The sequence below is a fragment of the Hirundo rustica genome, chromosome 4 (assembly GCF_015227805.2).
Source record: "Hirundo rustica isolate bHirRus1 chromosome 4, bHirRus1.pri.v3, whole genome shotgun sequence".
Lineage (NCBI taxonomy): Eukaryota > Metazoa > Chordata > Aves > Passeriformes > Hirundinidae > Hirundo > Hirundo rustica.
Genome location: NC_053453.1, coordinates 40,048,596 through 40,069,500, shown reverse-complemented (window position 1 = coordinate 40,069,500; position 20,905 = coordinate 40,048,596). Strand labels below are relative to the sequence as shown.

Genomic DNA, 20,905 nt, shown 5'->3' with positions numbered 1-20,905 from the left:
TTGATAATTTTTAAAAAAGAAAAAGTTTTCATTTCTTTTTGGACCATTAACTTTAATTCTCAAATTTTATTATGTTCCGACAGGTGAAAATTTGTTAAATAAAACTGCTCTAACACATGATTAATAAAGAGTGAACAGTGTGAAATTAGTCTTAACTTTATTAATACTGGTTGTTATTGAGTTATTAAGATAAAGACTACTAAAGATTTGTTTAATCAGCTGCTTCTGTTGAAATACTAGGATTCACAGCAAATAGTTTTGAAATCCTGGCTTCTGTAATAAAACTTAAAATTCATCTAGGCCATTCAGCTAATGTTTTCTAAAACACTTCAGTTAAACTAATACACTTTTTAAAAAATATATGTTCTTTATAAGTAAAGAATAACTAAGCTATCTAAGCTAGTTTTCAAGTATTTTAAGACATGTAACTATTTGCTTGCATTAAGTCATTTAATTGCATTTAAAATATTTCTCTGCATGCATTATTCTGCAGACTGAGCAATTTGCAAACATTTTCACCCAGAATCTTGAAGTACTGGAGAATGTAAAAATGAAATTTGCGTCAAAATAGAAGACTAAAATCAAATTTTAGTCTAACTAAAATACATAATTGCATTTGGTTTTTTTCAGCTGAGTAGCAGGAAACTCAAAATCTTTGATACGGTCAGAGGGTCTCAGTTTGGCTGCAGAGGCAAAGAAAAATCAGGGCTTTTCTTTTACAGATATGATTCCGGGTCACTCAGCACGTCTGCAGGTGATCGTTACGATTCAGCGCAGGGGCGATCGGGGTCACAGAGTTATCTTGAAGATCGAAAACCATACTGCAGTAGACTAGAAAAAGATGATAGCCCTGATTTTAAGAAGGTATCTGATCCAATAAGTTTGGTGAAAAAATAGAACTTCATTACTGCTTTTCTTAAATTGTGTGAAAGTAATCTCACATTGCATCAGAAATGCTGCATAAAGTGACTTAGATGAATGGAGAAGCACAGCAACCACTGCAGTGGGGAAAAATGCACATTATGAAATAGCTTCTGGCTTTTGTACTTTTCAAGGCAAGGGAGAAATCCAGAGGAGCCAAGATACAGTCAAATTTAAAAAAATGATAGTATTTATCCTAAGAAAAGTGTCATTAAAACTGATGTAGACATAAGTGAAGCCTTTTATTATATGTTTGCCAGTTTACATACATATAAGGTAAAAATATGTTTAGATCTTGTTTTAAAGTAGAGAAGGAGTTTGTTGAAAAGTTTACTGTGGTGCAGTAATCTCTGAAGTCTGAAGAAAAAAAGGTGGCTTAATTATATGTAAGGTAAGTTGTGTGCTTGTTTCTAGAAATATTTAGTAACAGTTCCTTACCATGCTTGCTAATTTTAAATATCTTTATTTTACTTCTTGGACTGTTAATGTATTTGTTAACTTTACATGTGGTTCAATCATACTTTTGAAGTTTCTCGTCTAATTTCACTATTATTTGATTTTTTTTTTTTAACAAATATTTTTTCTTAGCTCTATGAACAGATTCTAGCTGAAAATGAAAAACTGAAAGCACAGTTACATGACACCAACATGGAACTTACAGATCTTAAACTACAGTTGGAGAAGACCACTCAGGTTTGTATAAAACAAAAAGGCATGTACGTTACCAACAGTGTAGATAGTAAACCAGAATCACCCCAGGCTATGGGCTGCTCTTTACTAGGCATCAGCTTTGTTTTTTATCCAGAGATGGGAATGAGGAAGAGTATTTCTCTCTTTCTAAAGAGAAAGAGTGCAGGATTCTGGTCTTCAGCTGTGAACAAAATGTGCGAGATGCTTCCTGCCTACTTAAGTAGTAGTGGTTCTGGCCAGTATGTATCTGCATGCAACTTTTTTGCAGGGTAGGAGTAAATGCTCTACACTGTTAAGCTTATATTCAAACTAACAATCAGGATTGATTAATTCATAAACCTGCTAGCAAATTGGCATAACCTGACAGTTCTTCCTGGCCGGTTAGATAGCTTTATCTTGGAAATGAAGAGCAAATAATACATTCCTGTTACAAATAACTGTTGTCAGGTAACAGTGCTGCATACAGTTATACAAGACTGGAGTCTTGTGTAACTAACTGGAGTTAGATTTGTTCAAATTTGTCTACTCTTGCAGTAGAATGTTACATATTGTCAAATCGTATTTCCCACAATTTACTTGTGCTTAATTGTCTTTCATGTGTACCCTGCAAATGTTAGTGAGGAACATTTAAAAGATGCCTGTTTTGTAATGCTTTTAGATAGAAATACTGTGTTACTCCTGTTAGCCAAAGGCCGTATAGTGATTAAAGAACTGGGAGGGTCACAGACAAAGTGCATGATAAATTCACCTTATTCTTAATTTCAGTGTTACTTCCCTGAACACACTTTGAAATGTTTTTTGATAACATACTTCATGAACATACTTTAGAATACTAAAATGTATAATTGTTTTTTTTCCTCAGTTCTGTGTTGTTTCAAAGCACATGTCAATGTCCATCAATTTTGTGTTTCAGAGACAAGAAAGATTTGCTGACAGGTCACTCTTGGAAATGGAGAAAAGGGTGAGTTTCTGCCAAAGAACTTCTAAATGCTTCAACGCAAGCTTTGTTTTAGTTTGTTTCGCAACTCCTGGTTTGGATATATTTTAATAGGAACAGAAGCCATTCTTATAACTTGCATTTTTTAGAAGATTTGGGGATTTTAGGTTTCAAAGTGGCAGTGATCGTGAGATGGGAATTACTCTTAAGAATCGCCTTTATTTTTCCCTGTTCTATCGTGATAACCTGCTTCTAAACTCGGTTGCCCTCCAGGGATCTGCCACTAAATGATGTTGCATCTCATCCAAAACAGTGTTGGCGTTCCAGAGGGTTAAGCAGATTCATTGTGTCTCATGTTTTAACACATTTCTGAGATTCAGAGAAGTTAATTTCCTCTGAGTTTGAGGCACCAATTGTTGGTAATGAGGTAGCTGTTTCTACCTCACAGACATAAGACCTTAAACCTGCTAATGATGTAAAATTATCTTTAGCTGCCTCTTTCCTTGCAGTGTAACTTTTTCCAGAGGAATATGTTAATAGGGTAGGGGGAGAAAGTGGATGAATGAGTAAGCAGTGCAGGAAGAGTGGCATCAGAGTCAGAGACAACCCTAAATTGAATGGGAAAGAAGTAATTCAGTAAATTCATACATGAGATAGACTACAGGAATTATTTTAAAAGTTGGGCACATGATAATTTTAGGCTGTAGTTTCATGCTAATTTAAAATCCAAACTTGTTAAAGTTTAGTTTCACAGAAGCGTAATGCAAAAAATACATTGATTTTGTGGTGGTCTTGGCTTCCTTCATGACTCTAAACACCACATGTTCTTTTCTTCTCCCTTGATCTTGGAGTGACACGTTAGAGACAAACTGGAAAAAAAATTAGACTTTGATAGTAAAAAGTGATGTGGTAAACATTTATTTGTCCCTGGTAAATTACATATTCATTAGCCTTTTGAATTGATTTTCCAGTGTTTTAGGTTTTAAAACCGAGTTTTAGTTACACAAAACTGTCCAGTATATAAAACATATTTTACAGGAGCACATGGAGATGTAGAGATATGCTTAGGCACTTCCTGAAGTTTCATTATCTGTCTTAATAGTCTCTGCAGTTAATTGCTGCCATTTAGCACCTATTTCTCTCTTTAATTTTTTGGCATCCGAATGTGGGCAGTGATATCATCAGTAGAAAGGTTTCAGCAGAAAATAATAATAATTATTAATAATTGGTTCCTTGCTTGCTATCATGGCCGCACAAGTGGACATTTAATAATTTAATAGATGTAGCTGCATCCATCACTGTGTGGATTCATAGGTAATGCATGGAGTACTGCATAGATAGACATTATTTCAGTTTCAAATTACAGCTTGGCTTTCTCCCAAAACAGGCCATTTTAGAAATTCTTGCACTTTGTTTTTTTAAGACATTCAGTCCAACAGCAAAATGTCTTTCAGAAATGTTTTTTTCCCCCTAAATGTATTAGTATTAAAACTAGTGGATAAAATAATTAACTTAGTGATTTATGTATGTAACTTAGGTGCTGTATGGCTGAAACAGGAGTGACATCTGAATCTTGTTTATAATTACACACTTCTTTTCAGACAAATTTAAATGAGGAATGTATTTATAATTGTATTTTCTGTGTTGTTTAAATCTGAAGTTTCACTTTGAATGTGACTGAAGCAGAATTCTCAGCTGCTAATCATCTATAGCTAATCTCTAGAAATAAGCTTATTCAGCATTTCAAAATCATTTTCAAGACACCTTTTTAATGTGTAATGTAACAATAAAAATGCAGAAATTAAAAGAAATTGTAGAGTTTTTCTCAGTATACTTCTCTGAGTATATGACTTCGCTAAAATAAAATATAAAACTAAAGATTTCTGTGTAAATTACATAATGGAGAGGTCAAAAGTAAAGTAGTGAGCAAAAATTGTAAGAAATAAAAGGCTGACAGAGAAGGAGCTGGAGGCAACTTTGGACTATGACATTTTCAAGCTGAAACCTACCTTTTCAGTGAAGAAAATGAGAATATGTATCAAGCCTAGATTTGCACAGTAGTAAAATTCAAATAATACTGGCTTTGAATTTTATTTAAATTCACCCTTCAGAAGTGAGTTTCCATGATGTGACTGGGTGATGCATTGTGAATGTTATTCATTTGAAAACTGTTTACCAGAAAGGGGCTATTTCCATGGGGGTGGGGGTACAGATCAGAGCACACGTGCAAGGTCCCAGCAATACATGGGCAAAAAGAAGGGTTTCTTTAACAACCTCTCTTCCAAATATGCTAACAGCCCTTTGCAGAATTTTGTATAACGTGATAATAAAATTTAAAACTTACAGGTTTCAGTCTGGATTAGAATTCACAAAACTGTAGGTACCTTTTAACAATTTTTTTCCCAAATTTAGAATTCTTCAGCTGGGAATTTGAATTGTGGAGAGGTGTATTTCTTTGTATTATTGAATATGCAAATATATGTAGGCATATACATCTGGTTTTAATTCTTAAAAATTGTATAGCTCTGGGGAGGTCAGTTTTTCATATGTGTATAGTTGTGTACCTCAGTCTCACTGCACAATCCTGTGGCTCCTAGTCACTTTGATAAATATAAATGAGCTATTGTATTTTATAGATGAGAGATTAGCACGTACAAATTTTTTCTTTTTTTTTTGAGTTGCAAATGTTCCTTGGCATGCCTTACGGAGTTGAGGAAGTATATAATAGAATTTTAGACCTCATAGATTTCAAATACTTTCTTTGAGTCCAGGAAATAATCAAATAATACTGGCAGATCTTCTCAGTGAAACCGCAGTGCATTATTTCATTGGCATCCCTCAAGCCAGTTCCTAAAAGAGTAAGCAGTTCAAGAGAAAGAGGAGCATAGCTTCATCAAAGAGGAACAAAAGAGTTTTACAAAGACTATTATATCTAGACTAGTCTATTTCTTTTGTATAATGTGAAGTATAAAAAGTCAGTTAAAGATTTTACTGAATTGTTTTTTATTGCTAATAGACAAGCTCAACATGCTAGTTAAGCAAATGCTTCAGAAGGATTAAGAATTTATAGACACCTGAAATTTTGAGATTTCTTTGATCATTCATCTCTTGGTAATTGAAAAAAAACTGTTGAATATTGCTCGATATAAGAACACATAATTTGTTATTCTGTAAAACTAGTAGGTAACAGATAAAATTCTAAGTATTGTAAGACGACAGTGTGGAGATTTTCATTAGTTATTTATGTCTGTTAACTCGATAGTACTTTCATTCATTACTGTCATTTTAAAAAAATCTTAATTCAAAGGAATTAAGTACATTAAGTAGTAACAACTGGAGTAATATATATTTTACTTTGATAGAAATTAAAGTTGTTTGCTATAATGGGAAAATGTTGGGGTGTAACTGCACTGTGATTAAACTAAATTCAAATGATTTATATCTGAAAGGTGTCCGGCAAGAGTCAGTATCTACTGGGCGGTATGATCTAACCAAAGTTTTACACACCTCAGTCAATGCTGCTTGCTGTTTGCATAACACCATTGTATGCAGATGCATATGTCCACTTTGCAATAATCTGTTGCTTTTGCCTCTCACCCTCTGGAAAAAAATCTGAATGTGGAGTACTGATAACTGCAGCTGCTTTTAAATGAGATACACTGCATCATCTGACACAGGAAAGCAAGCAATCAAGCTATAAATCCCCAAGTCTATTGCATTAGCTGCTCATCTGTCAGATGTATTGAAAAATAAGTTTAAACAAAATAAAAACGTATCTGCACTGTAGACTGCAGTGTAGTGTAGAAAACCCTAAGCTAACTTTCCATAAGCTGCCTTGATTATATAATCAGTGCAATCAAGTTCATAGAGGATAATTTTTCCTGCTTCTCAGGTAAAAAGGGAACTAAAAGGAATATTAAACTTTACGAGAAATGCAGAAAATATTCAGGAAACATTTTCTCAAGAAGCAGCTGATCTCACGTAACTAGATTTGTTTGGTACTGAGCTAAGTCCTATAATGTCAGTTGTAGCAACACTAGGCTGCAGTTTGGAGCGTGGACAGGTCCCACTGAGCTGAGACAGATGTTTCAGCTACCTCTGTCTGTGAAAGCGTATGCTTTTCTGCTTGTATATTTTAATACTCTTGTTTGTTTCTAATAATTTTCTGCATTTCTTGGATATAAAGGTCTTAAAAAAGCCTAGCTCATGAAAAATAAATTTGAACTAGTTATACTAAAAACCTTGCTAAATTAGTGAAAAAGAAGGGGTATGTTTTGTAGGACTTGATATGAATTTCGGTATCTCTTCCTCTTTGGATATTAAAATTCCATATTGACCAAATTTCTATACATCACTGCCATCACAAGTTTTCTGTCCACACTATGCTTTTGGTTGTATGATCTTTGAAACTTGAAATATTTCACTGTTACCACAGTATTTACAAGCTGTAATTCGTAACACATTGTATTGTTCAGCATTAACACACATCTTCTGATTTAGGAAAGAAGAGCGCTAGAAAGAAGGATATCTGAAATGGAGGAGGAACTGAAAGTAAGTAAATTAGTACACTATTAATACCAAAGTGTATTATTATGTTAGTGAGACACGCAGATCGGCAGTATTACTGGTCTCTATAATTTCACTAGAAAAGAACTGAGTTACAGCTGCATGTCAGAGTCAGTCCTGTCACACAGCTTGTAGCAAAGCTGCGGTGCTGGCATAAGCAGCTGTATGTGCACAGTTGCAAAGAAGGTGCTGAGTTCTAGGACTCTATAACATGGCTAACAAGAAACATTCAGAGGTGGTTAGAGTGAAACTTATTTTGAGCTAATCAAGATGGAATTGCAGTCTACAATTTTGATGTGATACTCGTAAGTTTTATTTACTAATTACTATTATTAAAATCCATTATTATTAAATAGTGGAAGCATATTATTGTATAGATATTTAAGCATTAAATGTTGTTTCAGTCTTTATCTCATGTTCTTTATTAATTAGATGGCATGTTACAATATCAAAAGAAATACTTCTGTTTAGTATGAATCAGGTTTCAGTTAACAAAATGCAGTAGGTAAATTTGAACTGTTGACAAATGAGTAACACTTACCATATTGATTTCTACTTTTTTCAACTATGTATAAAGTGAATCTCAGAAGCAATATTCTCTTTAAAATAAATTTAATTTCTGTTTTGTTTGGGTTTTTTTAACCAGTCCTTATCAATGTCAAACCCTCTGATATGATTAAGAAGTGTGAGAATTTGGGTGGGTTTATTTTCTATTATGTTCTTTCATATAAACATTAGACATGGCCAACCAAACTCATAGAATTTAAGTGGAATGTGAAAGCACCATTATTTTCACATTTGATATTTGTCACTGATTAATAAGAATTTTCCTTTTAAGCTCATTTTTGAGCTCCCTCTGGTGCTTGGGAATGGCATTAACTTCCAAATACTTACTAAAATACACAAAGTTCCGTTGAAGTAATTGAAGCTGGCTGGCAGAAGAGCAACTGTGATGCCTCTGGCTCCCTTGGATTCAGACCAAGATAGTTTGCTGTAAGGGAGGACATAAGGTCTGATTCCTTGAGGGGTCTTCAAAAGTAAAATGGAGAAAAAACAAACTATGGTAGTGGAAAATTACTGTCTGCCTAAAAGTGGAAGACAGGATGTGAGCTTCTAGGGAAAGCTGGGCTTCTGATAAAAATAGAGAATACAAATATATTGCTTTTTCCAAAAGTTTGATTTCAATAAACAATAAGTGAAAAATTTGAATTAAAGATTAAATATTCTTCCCGTAGTTTGTTGCACAGTTGTTGAAAAATATATGTTAAATGCGTCATTATGTGGAGGGTTTTGAATTGGAGATTCAGTTTGTGCAGTTAGGATGTTAAGTGAAGAATTCCAGGAATAGCTCTCATTGTTAATGCATCCTGAACTGTTTTGGAAAGCTGTGACTAATCACTACTGGTACTTAGATTGCTTTTCAAGAATGTGCCACTTGTTTGATATTTTTCTTTCACAGGAGCTTATTTACTTTAAACAGGACTGTCTCTTCTAAGTTTTTTCAATTCTGCTCATCTAATACACATGTGGGTTTTTTTCTCATTTTCACTCCTGTTTCTTTGATTCCTGCAGAACCTGCAACAAATAAAGCAGATTCAATCTATGAAACACATAAATGAGCGACTGGTGACTGAGAATAGGGCCTTGACCCGAGTGCTTGCCAAGTTGTCAGGGTCCTGTAGGCAACTGTGCTCTGCGGACTTGTAATTTCTTCCTTCTCCTTTGTTTAGCCAGGCAGGTGTTGACATTCAGTTTGTGCTTGGGCAGAATTTTACTGTTAACACTTGTGTGTCAGAAACTGACTCAGTGCTGCTTGGTTCTGGAGATGTGGCTAAAGCTAAAGCATGGTGCCCAGTGTACAAGCTAGAGGTGTTGCAGATGTGCTGGTATGGTGTGGTATTGTCCCTGCTAGCACTGAAGCTTGTCCTTGAAGATAAATTGGCAAGGATCCAGGAGACCTTTGACATGTTAAAATCTTGACAACTGAAAGGATTTGGGTTTGCATGAGGATACACTAAAGTCAGTCTCTTGTTTTGATGTTTGTGTAAATGCTCAAATAGATTTGCCTCTAGTTTTCTAACAAATTGAAATTGTAATTTGAGCTTTCTTACTGCAGTTTGGTTTAGATGCATAGAGCTGATAAAAGTTTAGTCTTAACAAAAGAGTGTTTGAGAACTGTTTTCAGTACTGTGCATTTCTGAACAGTTGCATTGGCAAGCATTTTCCTTACCTTGGTGTGTTTCATTGTTTCAGAGTGGACCAATGTATTGTTTTTTCAGAAATGTATTGGGATTTCAAGTTGATTACTGTTTTTATGTATTAACATCCCATTTGGGTCCTGCCAATCCTTATTTTTACCTAGACAACTTCAGACATACAGTTCTAGTGTAAAGATTATTGATTTATATTGCTATATATACAAGGCATCCCAGTGTGGATGAGAGTCCTACAATGCATGGACTGTAAAATCACAGACACAAAAAAACTCTGCCTAGTGTGTCATCTTGGTTCAGACCCCTTCTGATAAAAGTATGAACTGCTTTGAGTTTCATCTTGGAAAGCAATGCTAGTTTATTCTTAGGGTTATTGCAGGGCTGTTTGAGAAACCTGTGGAAGGTTCAAAATTTACATGAGGATCAAATTGTGGTTTCATTCTATACCAAATCTATATGCCTTTTTTCCTCTTAAATATAACAAGTGTGTAAGCTGGAGGTTACAGTGAGCTTTTAAGATGTGGAGTTGAAAAAAAACAAGCCACCCTTCTGCACAGTGACTCTTGCTAAACTGCTTCCTTTCATCCAATCCCTTTCCCACCTTAGAAAGGAACACGATGAGTGTGCATTTTGCTCAGAACCTGCTCTCTGGTTTTCCCTACTAAGAGGCCTGAAATAAAGAGGTTTATCCTTTTGCTTGGTGTCTTTCTGGAATTGGACTAACATTAGGATGCGGTTTTGCTGATCCAGGCGCTGCATTCCTCCATTCCTCAATGCTCTCTGGTGTTAACCCTTACTGAGCAAGTGAAGTCAGCTCATTAACCTGGCTGAAAACAAGTCCCTTTATTCATAATAGTACTTGATCCATCTCACCCCAGCATTGTTGGATCACTAAATTAACTGTGCAGAAAGCAACAGGAGCACACTGCTGCATGAGCAGGGAGAGCTGTCCCTTTAGGGCAGTCTTACATCAGCTTCAGCAAACAATGTGGTTTTTCAACACAGCTGAGCTAATCTAATGACTGCTGTCTACAGCTACACATCCATACAGTATTTTTTTTTTTTTTTTTGGTAGGTGTTGCTGGTATTCCTTTAACCATGGTAAGCCATTTGGGGTATTAACCACAGAAAACCATTCAGTATTCCTCTCCGTATCAGGAGTTTTCAATGGCAGGTCATTGTGGAGCTTGAGTAGCCTGACCAGCAAAATAGAAGCAGTGGAAACACAGCAGGGAGCCTTAACATTATGCTGGTAAGGTTAACAATAGCAGTGTGCCTGAGTAAACTGAACAGGTACTTCAACGGTTCAGGTTTTTTAATCTTTATTAATCAAGTGGGTTTGTATGTACAAGCTGGTAAATCCTCCAGCAAACACAGACACGATTATAACTGTACAGATCTGAGATGGCTCCACATATGTCAGATGATTATTGAATCATTATTTGCTGAACGATAACACTGCAAAGTTACTAGCTGGTCATGATACAGACAGGCAAAACAGTTCATTTTTAATGTAACACTAGAATCTCATCAGAGGAAGGTGCTTTGCTATTTTAGTGAGAAGCAAATTGAAATTCAAAATGCAGTATTGTGGTATTTCTCCCTGAGACTAGACGACCGCCGATGGCAAAAAGAAAGAGCCTGCTCTTTGTCTGGGGGGAAAATATTGCTTTATTCTCCAGTCCTGCCCTGCTTGGCTAGAGATCTTCCCAGTAGCTCGTTGGTGCCCCAGTCAGCTCAGCCCTGCCCGTCCGGGGCCTTTTTCCTCAGGAGGCAGGGCCCAGAGACAGGGACAAGACACCATCCAATCAGGGAGAAGGGGCAGTGGAAGAGAATCAGGTTACAGATAAGTAAGGAAAAATCACGATACAGATTACAAATCCGGTAACACACAATATAAACCAAATTAATGCATTACAACACAGTATGTTACTTTAATTTTACTGAGTTTACTACAAAGGCATTTTTCCCTCCCTCTTAACATTAAAGGTGTATGGTGTCACCTCACGAGAAGTTTGAGTACCCATAGAAATGCGCTGCTCCAAGAGAATTGTTTAAAGTATGTGGGGATTAGTACAGATGAGAAGTGTAAGTATTTTAGGCTACTTCTGCTTATTCTTCCTGATGAATCTTCTGCTATTCACAGATTGGTAGAATTATTTAGATTGGAAAAGACCTCCAAGATCATCAAGTCCAACCAGTACTCCAGCACAACCACCACTAAACCATGTTCCCTGCGTGCTGTATCTACACATCTATACATTACATACTTTTCAGGGATAGTGGCTCCACCACTTCCCTGGGCAGTCTTGCTTGACAACCGTCTTGGTGAAGAAATTTTTCCTGCTATGCAATATAAACCTCTCCTAGAACAACTCGATGCCAATTTATCTTGTCATATAACCCTTTTTGTCTCCTATCAGTCTTCCCCTAGTCTCTAGCAGATTCACAACGAAAGAGAAGATATTTCCTTAAGACCTATTCTACCTATTAATTAGATCAAGTTTAAAATCTACCTACAGAGATTGGCAGATATATAAGGGTACTGGCTTATGTTAAAGCTCTAAATTTGAACACTGGATTTTGTTAAAGTAGTTCACCAGAAAATCTGCCTCTCTGTGGGTCTGCCTCTATGTAACTAACCATTATGGGCTGCAGCTCCCTCCCTACTCGGTAAGTTGAAAGAGGACTGTGACATTTCTAGATTTACTTTGAGGTTTCACTGGAATGCACACACAACATTACTTCTCAAACTGCCTATTTAACCAGTACAAAGCCAGGCTCCCTTGATTCCCCATGCAAGGCTAGATGAGGGCTGTTGTGGTTTCACCCAATACCTTTGGTATGAAATCTGTAGCAGAATGGAAAGGTATTGGTGGGTTTGCCAGAACTGTTCCGTTGTTTGAAGACACATGCATATTATCTGGATATGACCCCTATCTTAGACAACAGTAGTTATTTTTTGCAGCTTAGATTTAAACAATAATGCTTGAAAATTGCAAAGAGATCACTCGTGTTGCCCAGTTTCAAACATATTGGCATGGTTTTTTGAAAGTAATCAGCATTTTACAGCTTTTTTTGTTCAGAGCACAGCTCTCACTTGACTATAATGGAAACTTCCCTGTGACTCTAAAGAGCTCCACTTAGGTGGCTTCCTCTAGGCTCCACCATAAAACAGAGTTGGAATTAAGGGTAGCAGAATGATTTTTTTTCCCTACTCTAATTGTAGAGACCACCTTTTTTCTTCTTATGATCTCCTGCAACTTCCTTTCACATACTTTGGTATTTGCAGGGAAATAAACTAGAGATCTACAACCTCAGTCATTTTCAGTTCACCATTGTTTTTCACTCTGAAAGGGTCTGCAGTTCAGTGAAGTAACTGTGGACAGAAGGAGATGTAGAAATGAAGCCTCTACTGCACACAGTTAATTAACCCTGTATTTTTAAACTTCTCGATTCTTTCTATTGCATTATAATGTTCTGAATATAATGGGATTGAAAGTATAATTTTGCTCGAATAAAATGAAGATAAACTAGTGCCAAGAAAATGATGAAGAATAGGGTTAACAGGTGTTTCATAGGTTGGTAGCTGAACTTTCTGCATACACTTACCTTTGAGGTTACTGAGTAACCACTGTGCAGGAATAGGCTGTTATCTCCTGTGTAAAACACCTGCTAGAATCCATAGGTGTAATTCAGCTGTGAGTGTGATAGGTGGTTTGTTATCAGTGTGTGAATGTAGATACAGAGAACCACTGAGATAATTTCTGGTTTCTCTGGCAAGCTGAATTCTCCCTGTACCAATCTCTATGCCCTGACTTGTCCTTCTTTCCTATCTGATCCAGTCCGACTCACCTCATTTGGCTTCTGCCTTGCAGCTTTTGTGCTTGTGTGTCACCTATCTCCTTTGGCAGCCATAACTTGCTGTTCCCTAACCTGTCTGCCTGAGTGTGTAGCCTGGTGTTACTGTGATCTCTATCAGTGATCTGATCTTGTGTGAACTATGCTATTCAGGGACATGATCTCAAATTGCAGGATGTGTGCCTCAACATGACTTTGGAAGTGGTTGGAGGATTAATACTATGAGCTAACAAGCTGAATCACACTGTAGCTGATCAGCATGAAATCATCCAAGAGCACAGTGGTAGAGATGCTTAGCCACAGCATGTTTTTTTGAAACTCTGCAAGTGCAGAGAAGCCTCTTTAAATTGTTGGTAGTTAATTTCCCCCTGCCCCCCTTCCTCCCTCCTGGAATCTGAAGTATTTCATTACTTTCCTCATGCTACTATAAATGCTCTTGTCAGAGGCTGGTCATCTGCACCACTGAGTTTTAGTGCATCTAGTCCAAGCAAATGAAAACTTCTAATCTCTAACCCTTATATGTATCATGTTAAAAGGGGAAATTTTTCTGAACTACTGATACAAAGTGTGAAAACTGCCAAGATATTTAAGCTGAATAAAGATTTTTACTCACAGTCTTTGTCTAGTCTTGCTGCTTTCATGTGGGATGTAACAGCAAATAACCATCACGTTTCATTTTTCATAGATGCTACCAGACCTGAAGGCAGACAACCAGAGGCTAAAAGATGAAAATGGGGCCTTGATCAGAGTTATAAGCAAACTTTCCAAATAAAGGGTTTACTACAGCAGCAAGTAATGGTATTGCACATCACTAGTAACTCCAGTGGACCATGGTATGGCCGTCACTGGAAGTGTGGGAAGATTCTTCAGAGACTGTAATTTTCAGATATCCTGCCAAACACCCTCTTACCTGTGTGTTTTTTTGTATCAAGATCATTGTTTCTGTTAAAATGCAGCTGCTGAGAAGATAAAATGACTGAGAAATCTTGTTTACAGCCACAGCATAATAAGGAAAGTATTCAAGGCCAGATACGCCTCAGATATTTAACCAGTAAGCCTTAGTTGTACATAAACACTTTTACATCAATGAAAGCTTTCAGCTCTCACAGACGACAGTTACTCAATAATGGTTTTGTTGTGCCACAATTCCCAATTTTTTTTCCTATACTCAATTTTTCTTTAAGATTTAAGTTTGGAATTTTTTTCCCTTCTAATTTTTCATGTACCAGATTTTCTTGTACAGTGTTTTCACAGCTTTACCATTTGCAGAGACCACACACCCTTTTAAATGACATAATTTGTGTAGCTAACTAGAGTTGTATTGTCCAACCACCTGGAACAGAGATGTTTGGTGGAACATTTGCTTTCACTGTTTGTGCAATATGCATTTATTTCCTATAAAAAATGCTTTAAAAGTCAGTTGAAACTAGAAATATTTTAAGAGTCCTGTTTTCTGCCTTTATTGGTCACTTTAAAATAAAAAAAAAAGAAAAAAAAGAAGTTTGTAGTGAAAGACGTTAGATCCTGTAATCGTCACATTCATTTGAGCAGGTACTGAGTGATGCTGTGTATATATATAGATGTGTACTCGTTTGATTTTTCAGACCACCACGTGGCATGCTTGAATATATTTCCCTATTGCAAATGTCTGTTAATGCAAATTAGGCTATCCAGAATAGTGTGTTTAACAAAGTTCGTTAATTTTTATGGTATAAAGAATTTAGACATTGTACATTGTATGGAGCCCTATCTTTACAAAAGGTCTAAACTATATAAAAACTTTATTATCTTTTTGTCCCTTTTTTTCATTTGATAGTGTTCACCATAATAAAAAAATGCATAAATATAACTGCTTCACTACATTTCACATTACCTGTATTTATCTGAGTGCTGTCCAAAACTGTTGTGCTAGCCAAAGTAATGTACTAAATAATTTGAAAAGCATAACCCATTACACTCACAATAATGTTTATATGCACTGTTGTTGCCCTGTGAGAAGGCATCCAATTTGATAACACCATCAGACCATTTTATACATTTCAGTGGCCTTTAAAAACAAAAAAGTACTTAAGTGAAGATCGTTTTTGTTAGAAACAGCTTTGATATTTTCACTAAACCATTCAAAATATGACATCCTATTGGCACATAGTTTATTGCCTCAAACCACTGAAAAGATCAGCCATTAAAACAAATTGTACATTGTAAAGCTTGTAGTAGCTATTGTATTATTGATTATATTGTATACTATATTAAATGTGAATTTGTACCCCTTCATTTAAAAAGGTCATTGTGTTCTACTGCCTACTTGGAGGGGGCGGGGGGGGGGTTAGCTTTACAGGGGTGGGATATGTTTTGGTAAGGAAGACGTGATATCCTCTCTCTGTTGATTGGTTTTTTGAAGATGTAAGGTTATGCTCTTACTACCAAGCTCAGGATTTTTGATTTTAAAGGTACACGGATAGTTTGAGATATCTTATTGTAATTGATCTGTATGAGAGGTGGGTCTGAACCATAGGGATTTCCATTGTCTTATGCTAACATAAAATAAAGAATTGAATGGCTGCAACATACTGAGTTCTGTTACAAGACAGTTAGGCATATTCTGGGTTATATTTGGTAAAGTTTGGGTGCCTGTGAATGATTAAATACGTGTTTCTAATATTTTAGTGTTTTATATTTAGGTTATTTATTCTTTATATCTAAAAAATGAATGGCTACTGTGCTATATTGATTTTATTGGTAGTACTGAGCAGACCTTGTATCTGCATGAAACTAGTTGCAAAACCCACTATTTTGGAAAAAAAAAATGTATTTTGACATATACAAATAAAATGAATACAAAATATTTTAAAAGTGTGAAAGTTTTACTGATAAGACATTGAAATTTGTTATGAATTTAAACCATATTATAAGTTCGCTATTTAAGTTCTTTGGTGGGCATTTTTCATTCATTGCATTACTTGGATGCAAGGTTCAAGTACCTTTCAAAGATTGTAGTCAGATTGTGATTATTTGCACATCATTGTACATGCACATCTGTAAATGCAACAGTAAAAATGCCATATTTATGCAGTCTGTAACAACTTGGACCAATATTTGTATATTTTCCATAAACCTGTCTGTGTGCAGAATCTGAGAACCACTTTTTACATGATATTAACCTAATCTCACAAAGCAATTGCTAAACTCATGTTATTGCCTTATTGTTCCTGGTTGTGTTGAAGATCTGTTACATCCCCAGAAAATCCAGCTACAACAGAGAGAAAAATGGGTCATGGATGACTGTTTTATTATTTAGGAGACTGCATGTAAGAAGTGCATTATTGCTGGCTAGTGACTATGACAAGCTTCCTTAAATGACTAATGCCTTAAATGGTAATTCAAACCAGCAACTTAGATTATCGGGGGACTTGTCACAGTGTCCAGAGTTAACATCAAATACAAAGTTATGGAAGTAGCTGGTATGGAGTGAAGAGGCAAAGAGCCTGCCCAGAACCAGCTCCAGCCATGGAGGGAGCCATAACCTGGGGAGGAGGAATGAGTGCAGGACACTCAGTGAGAGGAGAGTGCAGGAAGTATAGCTGTATAAGGGCTGCCTGACCTTTATGGCTCCAAACAGCAGCCGTTGCCTAGAAGAAAAAACTCAGGAGCTGGAATTTCATTTTTTGCCCACCTTGTCTCCCTTACAAACAATTTCCTCTGAGCCTTCCTAATTCATACTACATACTGCTTTACTGCTGTTTTCTTTCCAGATCCCCAAAAGTGGAGTTGTGATTCATAGTATGCAGGTCAGTGTGTTTGTTTGACTCAGCACCAAGTACAAAATGTGAATCTCAGAATTCACTCATTTAGAAATACTATCCCAGCTAAACTTGGATTGCGCTTGCATGAACATTAAAATGGTATTTATCTTACCTGTCCAGTATTCCTGGCCGCTGTTCATCTGCTGCTGCAAGAGCAAATGGGTTGCCATACCAGGGTTTTCTCATTTCTGTTTTAGGAAGAGTAGTTACTTACATATGTTTTAGACAAGGAAAAGACATGCTTTTGGGTTTCTCAGGATACCTGCCTTAGGAGGTGTGCACCGAGGGAGAAATTTTAATTATTTCACCTCTATCAGACACAAATGGACTCCATCTGAGAAGGCTCCTATCCCTGCTAGCTGGCATAACCATGAGGTTTATAGTCAAAATTGATGTCATAATGCCAAAATATGATGGTAGACAGGAAATCTACACCAAAGTACAAAAAAATACACCATGATGTCAGACTAGGAAAGGCGAGACCCTGTCAGAAAATGAATGGTTTGCGTGATGGCATCAAAACAAAATTGGCCCCAAGTCAAGAGTTCAAGGCCCTGTCTCATCCAAACTCCAGACCAGAGAAATGTCCACTGCAGCCAACAGTATGAGTTACGGCTTGCTGCTGGCTCATAACACTGTTCAAGGGAGGTATTAGTTTATTTCTAAATCAAGTATGAAATAACCATTACACTGACTTGTACTTGTTCTGGTGATCCTGGAAGGGTCTTGACTTCTGACAGCTGGCACCTCACCTTTTATGACCATCTTGGGATATTACTCATCTCAGCAGCACATAAGGAAAGGGACATGGACCCTTTTGTCTCTGCTCTGTTGCTTGTGGTCTCATGACAGAAGTATAAATGGAGGCGGCCAAATCTGCCATATTGAAATGTGGTGCAGCTATGGGTCCTGGGAAGCTCCAGGCTGGGCCTTCCTAGAAAGAAGAGTGGGTAAGGGCTCTTGGCACCTGAGGCCTCAAGCCTGTGCAGTATGGAAGGTGTAAGCAGCCTCATTTTTAGTTATACTTAAAGTCACTTCACCTCTTAGTAGTAGCTCCAGTTTCTCTAACTTGACATGGTACAGTGTGGCCAGTAGATAATGACAGCGCTTTAATTGTGCAACTGAGGAATTTATAATGTTTTGTAAATTAAATTTAATTAGCAGTTATGATCCACAGCAAAGCATGACACAAATTCGCTATATAGTATACCTTTAAAACATCCAACAAAACAAACTCCACAGCCATTACACAGTTTCTGGGGAGAGGGTATTTTGAAGGAGACAGAAGGAACAATTGCCACTGCATTGCAGAGGGTTGCTTTCCCACTTGCTTTAAAGATTGTTGAACAGTTCTGTTGCAACTCTGCTGGTCACTTCTGTGAAATTTGAGTTTTTTTCCGCACATAGGGATAAGCCAGTCTCTCTGCTGAGGAACAGAAGAAATGCTCTCAAGTTTTTCACAAGCTTTTGCTGTTCATGGTTATGTACACGCTGTTACATTTATCTGTGGTGATTCAGCTTCCTCAAGTTCTTAAAGCCACTAATAACACGAGTGAAAAAAATGCTGGAACTGGAGTTACTTGCTTTACATTTGTTTTGATTGCAGGAGCAGCAGTGGAGCTGGTTAGAGAGTAGTAGCAAATAAAATTGTGCTTGGCCTCAGTATAGGTGTGAAATAAGACTAGAACAGTCCCAAAGATGACTGCAGGTTCCTGCACCAAGGGCAGAATTAAAAAGCAAAACAAAACCTCCCAAACTCACAATTAATTGCTTACTTTAAAGGGACAGCTGCTGCCATACTGATGAGGTAATCAGCTATTCCTGCGTGTGTCAGCACCTCCCCATTTTGTATCACTGATTAGATAGGAAAAGTATGTAGCCTTTAGAGAAAGCAGGAACTGTTCCGTTCTTTCATCTGAAAACATCACCTGTTGGATGTCTAATGTTTCTCATCTGGCCCAGGGACAATTACAGCAGGGACAAAAGCCCCACATTCCAACTCTAATTATTTTGCCCTTGCTTGGGTTCTACACATCTGTTTTGTAAACCTATTCAAGCTTAGCAGAAATAGTTAGCTGAGACAGCGCGATTCATCTTCTGGTGTGGTCTTTTCGCTTTGCTTTATTCACTGGAGAAGAAAGAAAAAACAACGCAATCAAGTATGGTGGATGATGGGAAAGAACCTCTTTATGTATTTGGTACCATCTTCCTGTGCTCCCCCCATTGCTCTAAAGAGTCATTGGAGCAGAGACTCACTGGGCTGAATTGCTCTTTGAGCAAACCAGCGCCTGTCACGCTGCTTCAGGTAGGACCCCAGCAGGGCTGGCTGCTGCACCTCCCCCATGACCTTGATCTCTCCCCGGACAGAAAACAGTCTGGTTGCCCTTGTTTGTGGCTGTTTATATACACATTTAAATGATGTCTCTAATTCCAGAAAAGACAGACCTCATCTGAGAGAATTGCTGCATTGCAGCTAAAATGAAGCTGCTGCTCTCTGTGGTTTACATGGGCCTATACCCCAAGTCTGCCAAAGAAAAGAGCATAAGTTTTTACATTAGCTGGTACAAAATAAATATCTACACAAAATTACACGATATATACGCATCTTGGCACACAGTGTAGTCACTGCCCAGAAAGAAGATTTAATGAAAAAGTTTATTTAAAAATAAAAATCCCTATTTACATCAACTGCAGATAGCGTGGGTGATTCTTCAGCTGTCAGAAGCTCACCTATTTTCACCTGTACGAAAAATACCAAATTAGACTAAATTCTTTCCTCCCACTTAATCCGTCGCTATTTGCGGTGCATTATGTTAAGTAAGTGCACGTTAATGCAGCCTCAGCCACTCTTTGTGCTTTATGAAAATAAGAGCGTTTTCACTACAGGCTTTTATGATGCTTCTTTAGTCCCGTGCATAAAAAAGGCCCAGCTAAGAAGTAAAAGAGGGAAGGAACGGAAGCTATACTACTGAAGTGCTAATATTACTTTACCAGTTTCTGCCTAGAAATAATGACACCGAGATCAGTTTACAGCCCGTGGAGGAGTTCCCAGCGCGGAACGGCCGCTGGCGGGCGGCGTAGCCGGGAGGTGGCACCAGACGGCTTCGCTTCTCCCGGGCTTCCGTGGCTCCCTCTGGGCTCCCCTGGGGCTCCTGCCGGGCTCCCGCAGCTTCCCCGCGGGACAGCGGCCGCCGTGCCGGCCGGCTCTGGCCAGGCAGCGAGGCACGGCGCCTGAGCCCGCTCTCCGGTCTGGGAGCGCGGCACGGCTGTTTCACCTGTCGTCCCCCCGCCCCCCCCGGCTTTGCCCTCGACACCGTGCATAGGAATGGCTCAAACGACAGTGCCTGGAGGAAGCTCTGCCTCTCATGTAAACTGAGCCAGGCCTAGTATGACTGGTGAAGTGTGGCAGAGAACAGCAATCTCAAATTCATCGACATAAGGAACGCACTGGGTTAGTCTGAAGGCGGCAAGGGCTACTTCAAAATATCTTATACTGAAAGCCTGCGAAGGGAGCTTGACACCCTGAGAATGGCAGAGCGCGCTGGGCTCGGCTGGTGAGCTGAAATCCATCCCATCAGGAGGCAGAAACTGTAACCAAGGAGGGCTGGGCACTCGGTGCGGCGGACGGATCCGTGTGAGTGCGGCCGGCACCCCCTGCACCGTGAGCACTCCCGTACTGAGGGGAAGGACGGACTAGGAATAGACACCGGGCAGCACAGGACAGCTTTGCTACAGAGAGGAGAGAGGGACAGCAAAAAAAAAAGTAATCCCCCATATCAAAAGCTGTCAAATCAGCGGTTCCTAGCAGCACTGCGCTTGGCTGAAATGCCGAAACACTCCTTAACTCCTTCTTGCTCAGCCCCCTTTCAGTATCATCTGTGTGTTGCTTCGCTGTGTGACCAGAGCTCTCTGTA

At 38.0% G+C, this 20,905-nt stretch overlaps 1 protein-coding gene across 1 annotated transcript in view; it reads left to right on the top strand.

Annotated features, from left to right (window-relative positions):
* PPP1R12A (protein phosphatase 1 regulatory subunit 12A) overlaps positions 1–16,041 on the top strand; it is a 124,087-nt gene extending 108,046 nt beyond the window's left edge. Inside the window, 5 exon segments of the mRNA XM_040063360.2 lie at positions 723–864; positions 1,510–1,614; positions 2,525–2,572; positions 7,049–7,099; positions 13,874–16,041. Of these exon segments, the coding sequence (XP_039919294.1) occupies positions 723–864; positions 1,510–1,614; positions 2,525–2,572; positions 7,049–7,099; positions 13,874–13,960 (433 nt within the window). The 3' untranslated portion in view covers positions 13,961–16,041.
* The last annotated feature ends 4,864 nt before the right edge of the window (positions 16,042–20,905 follow it).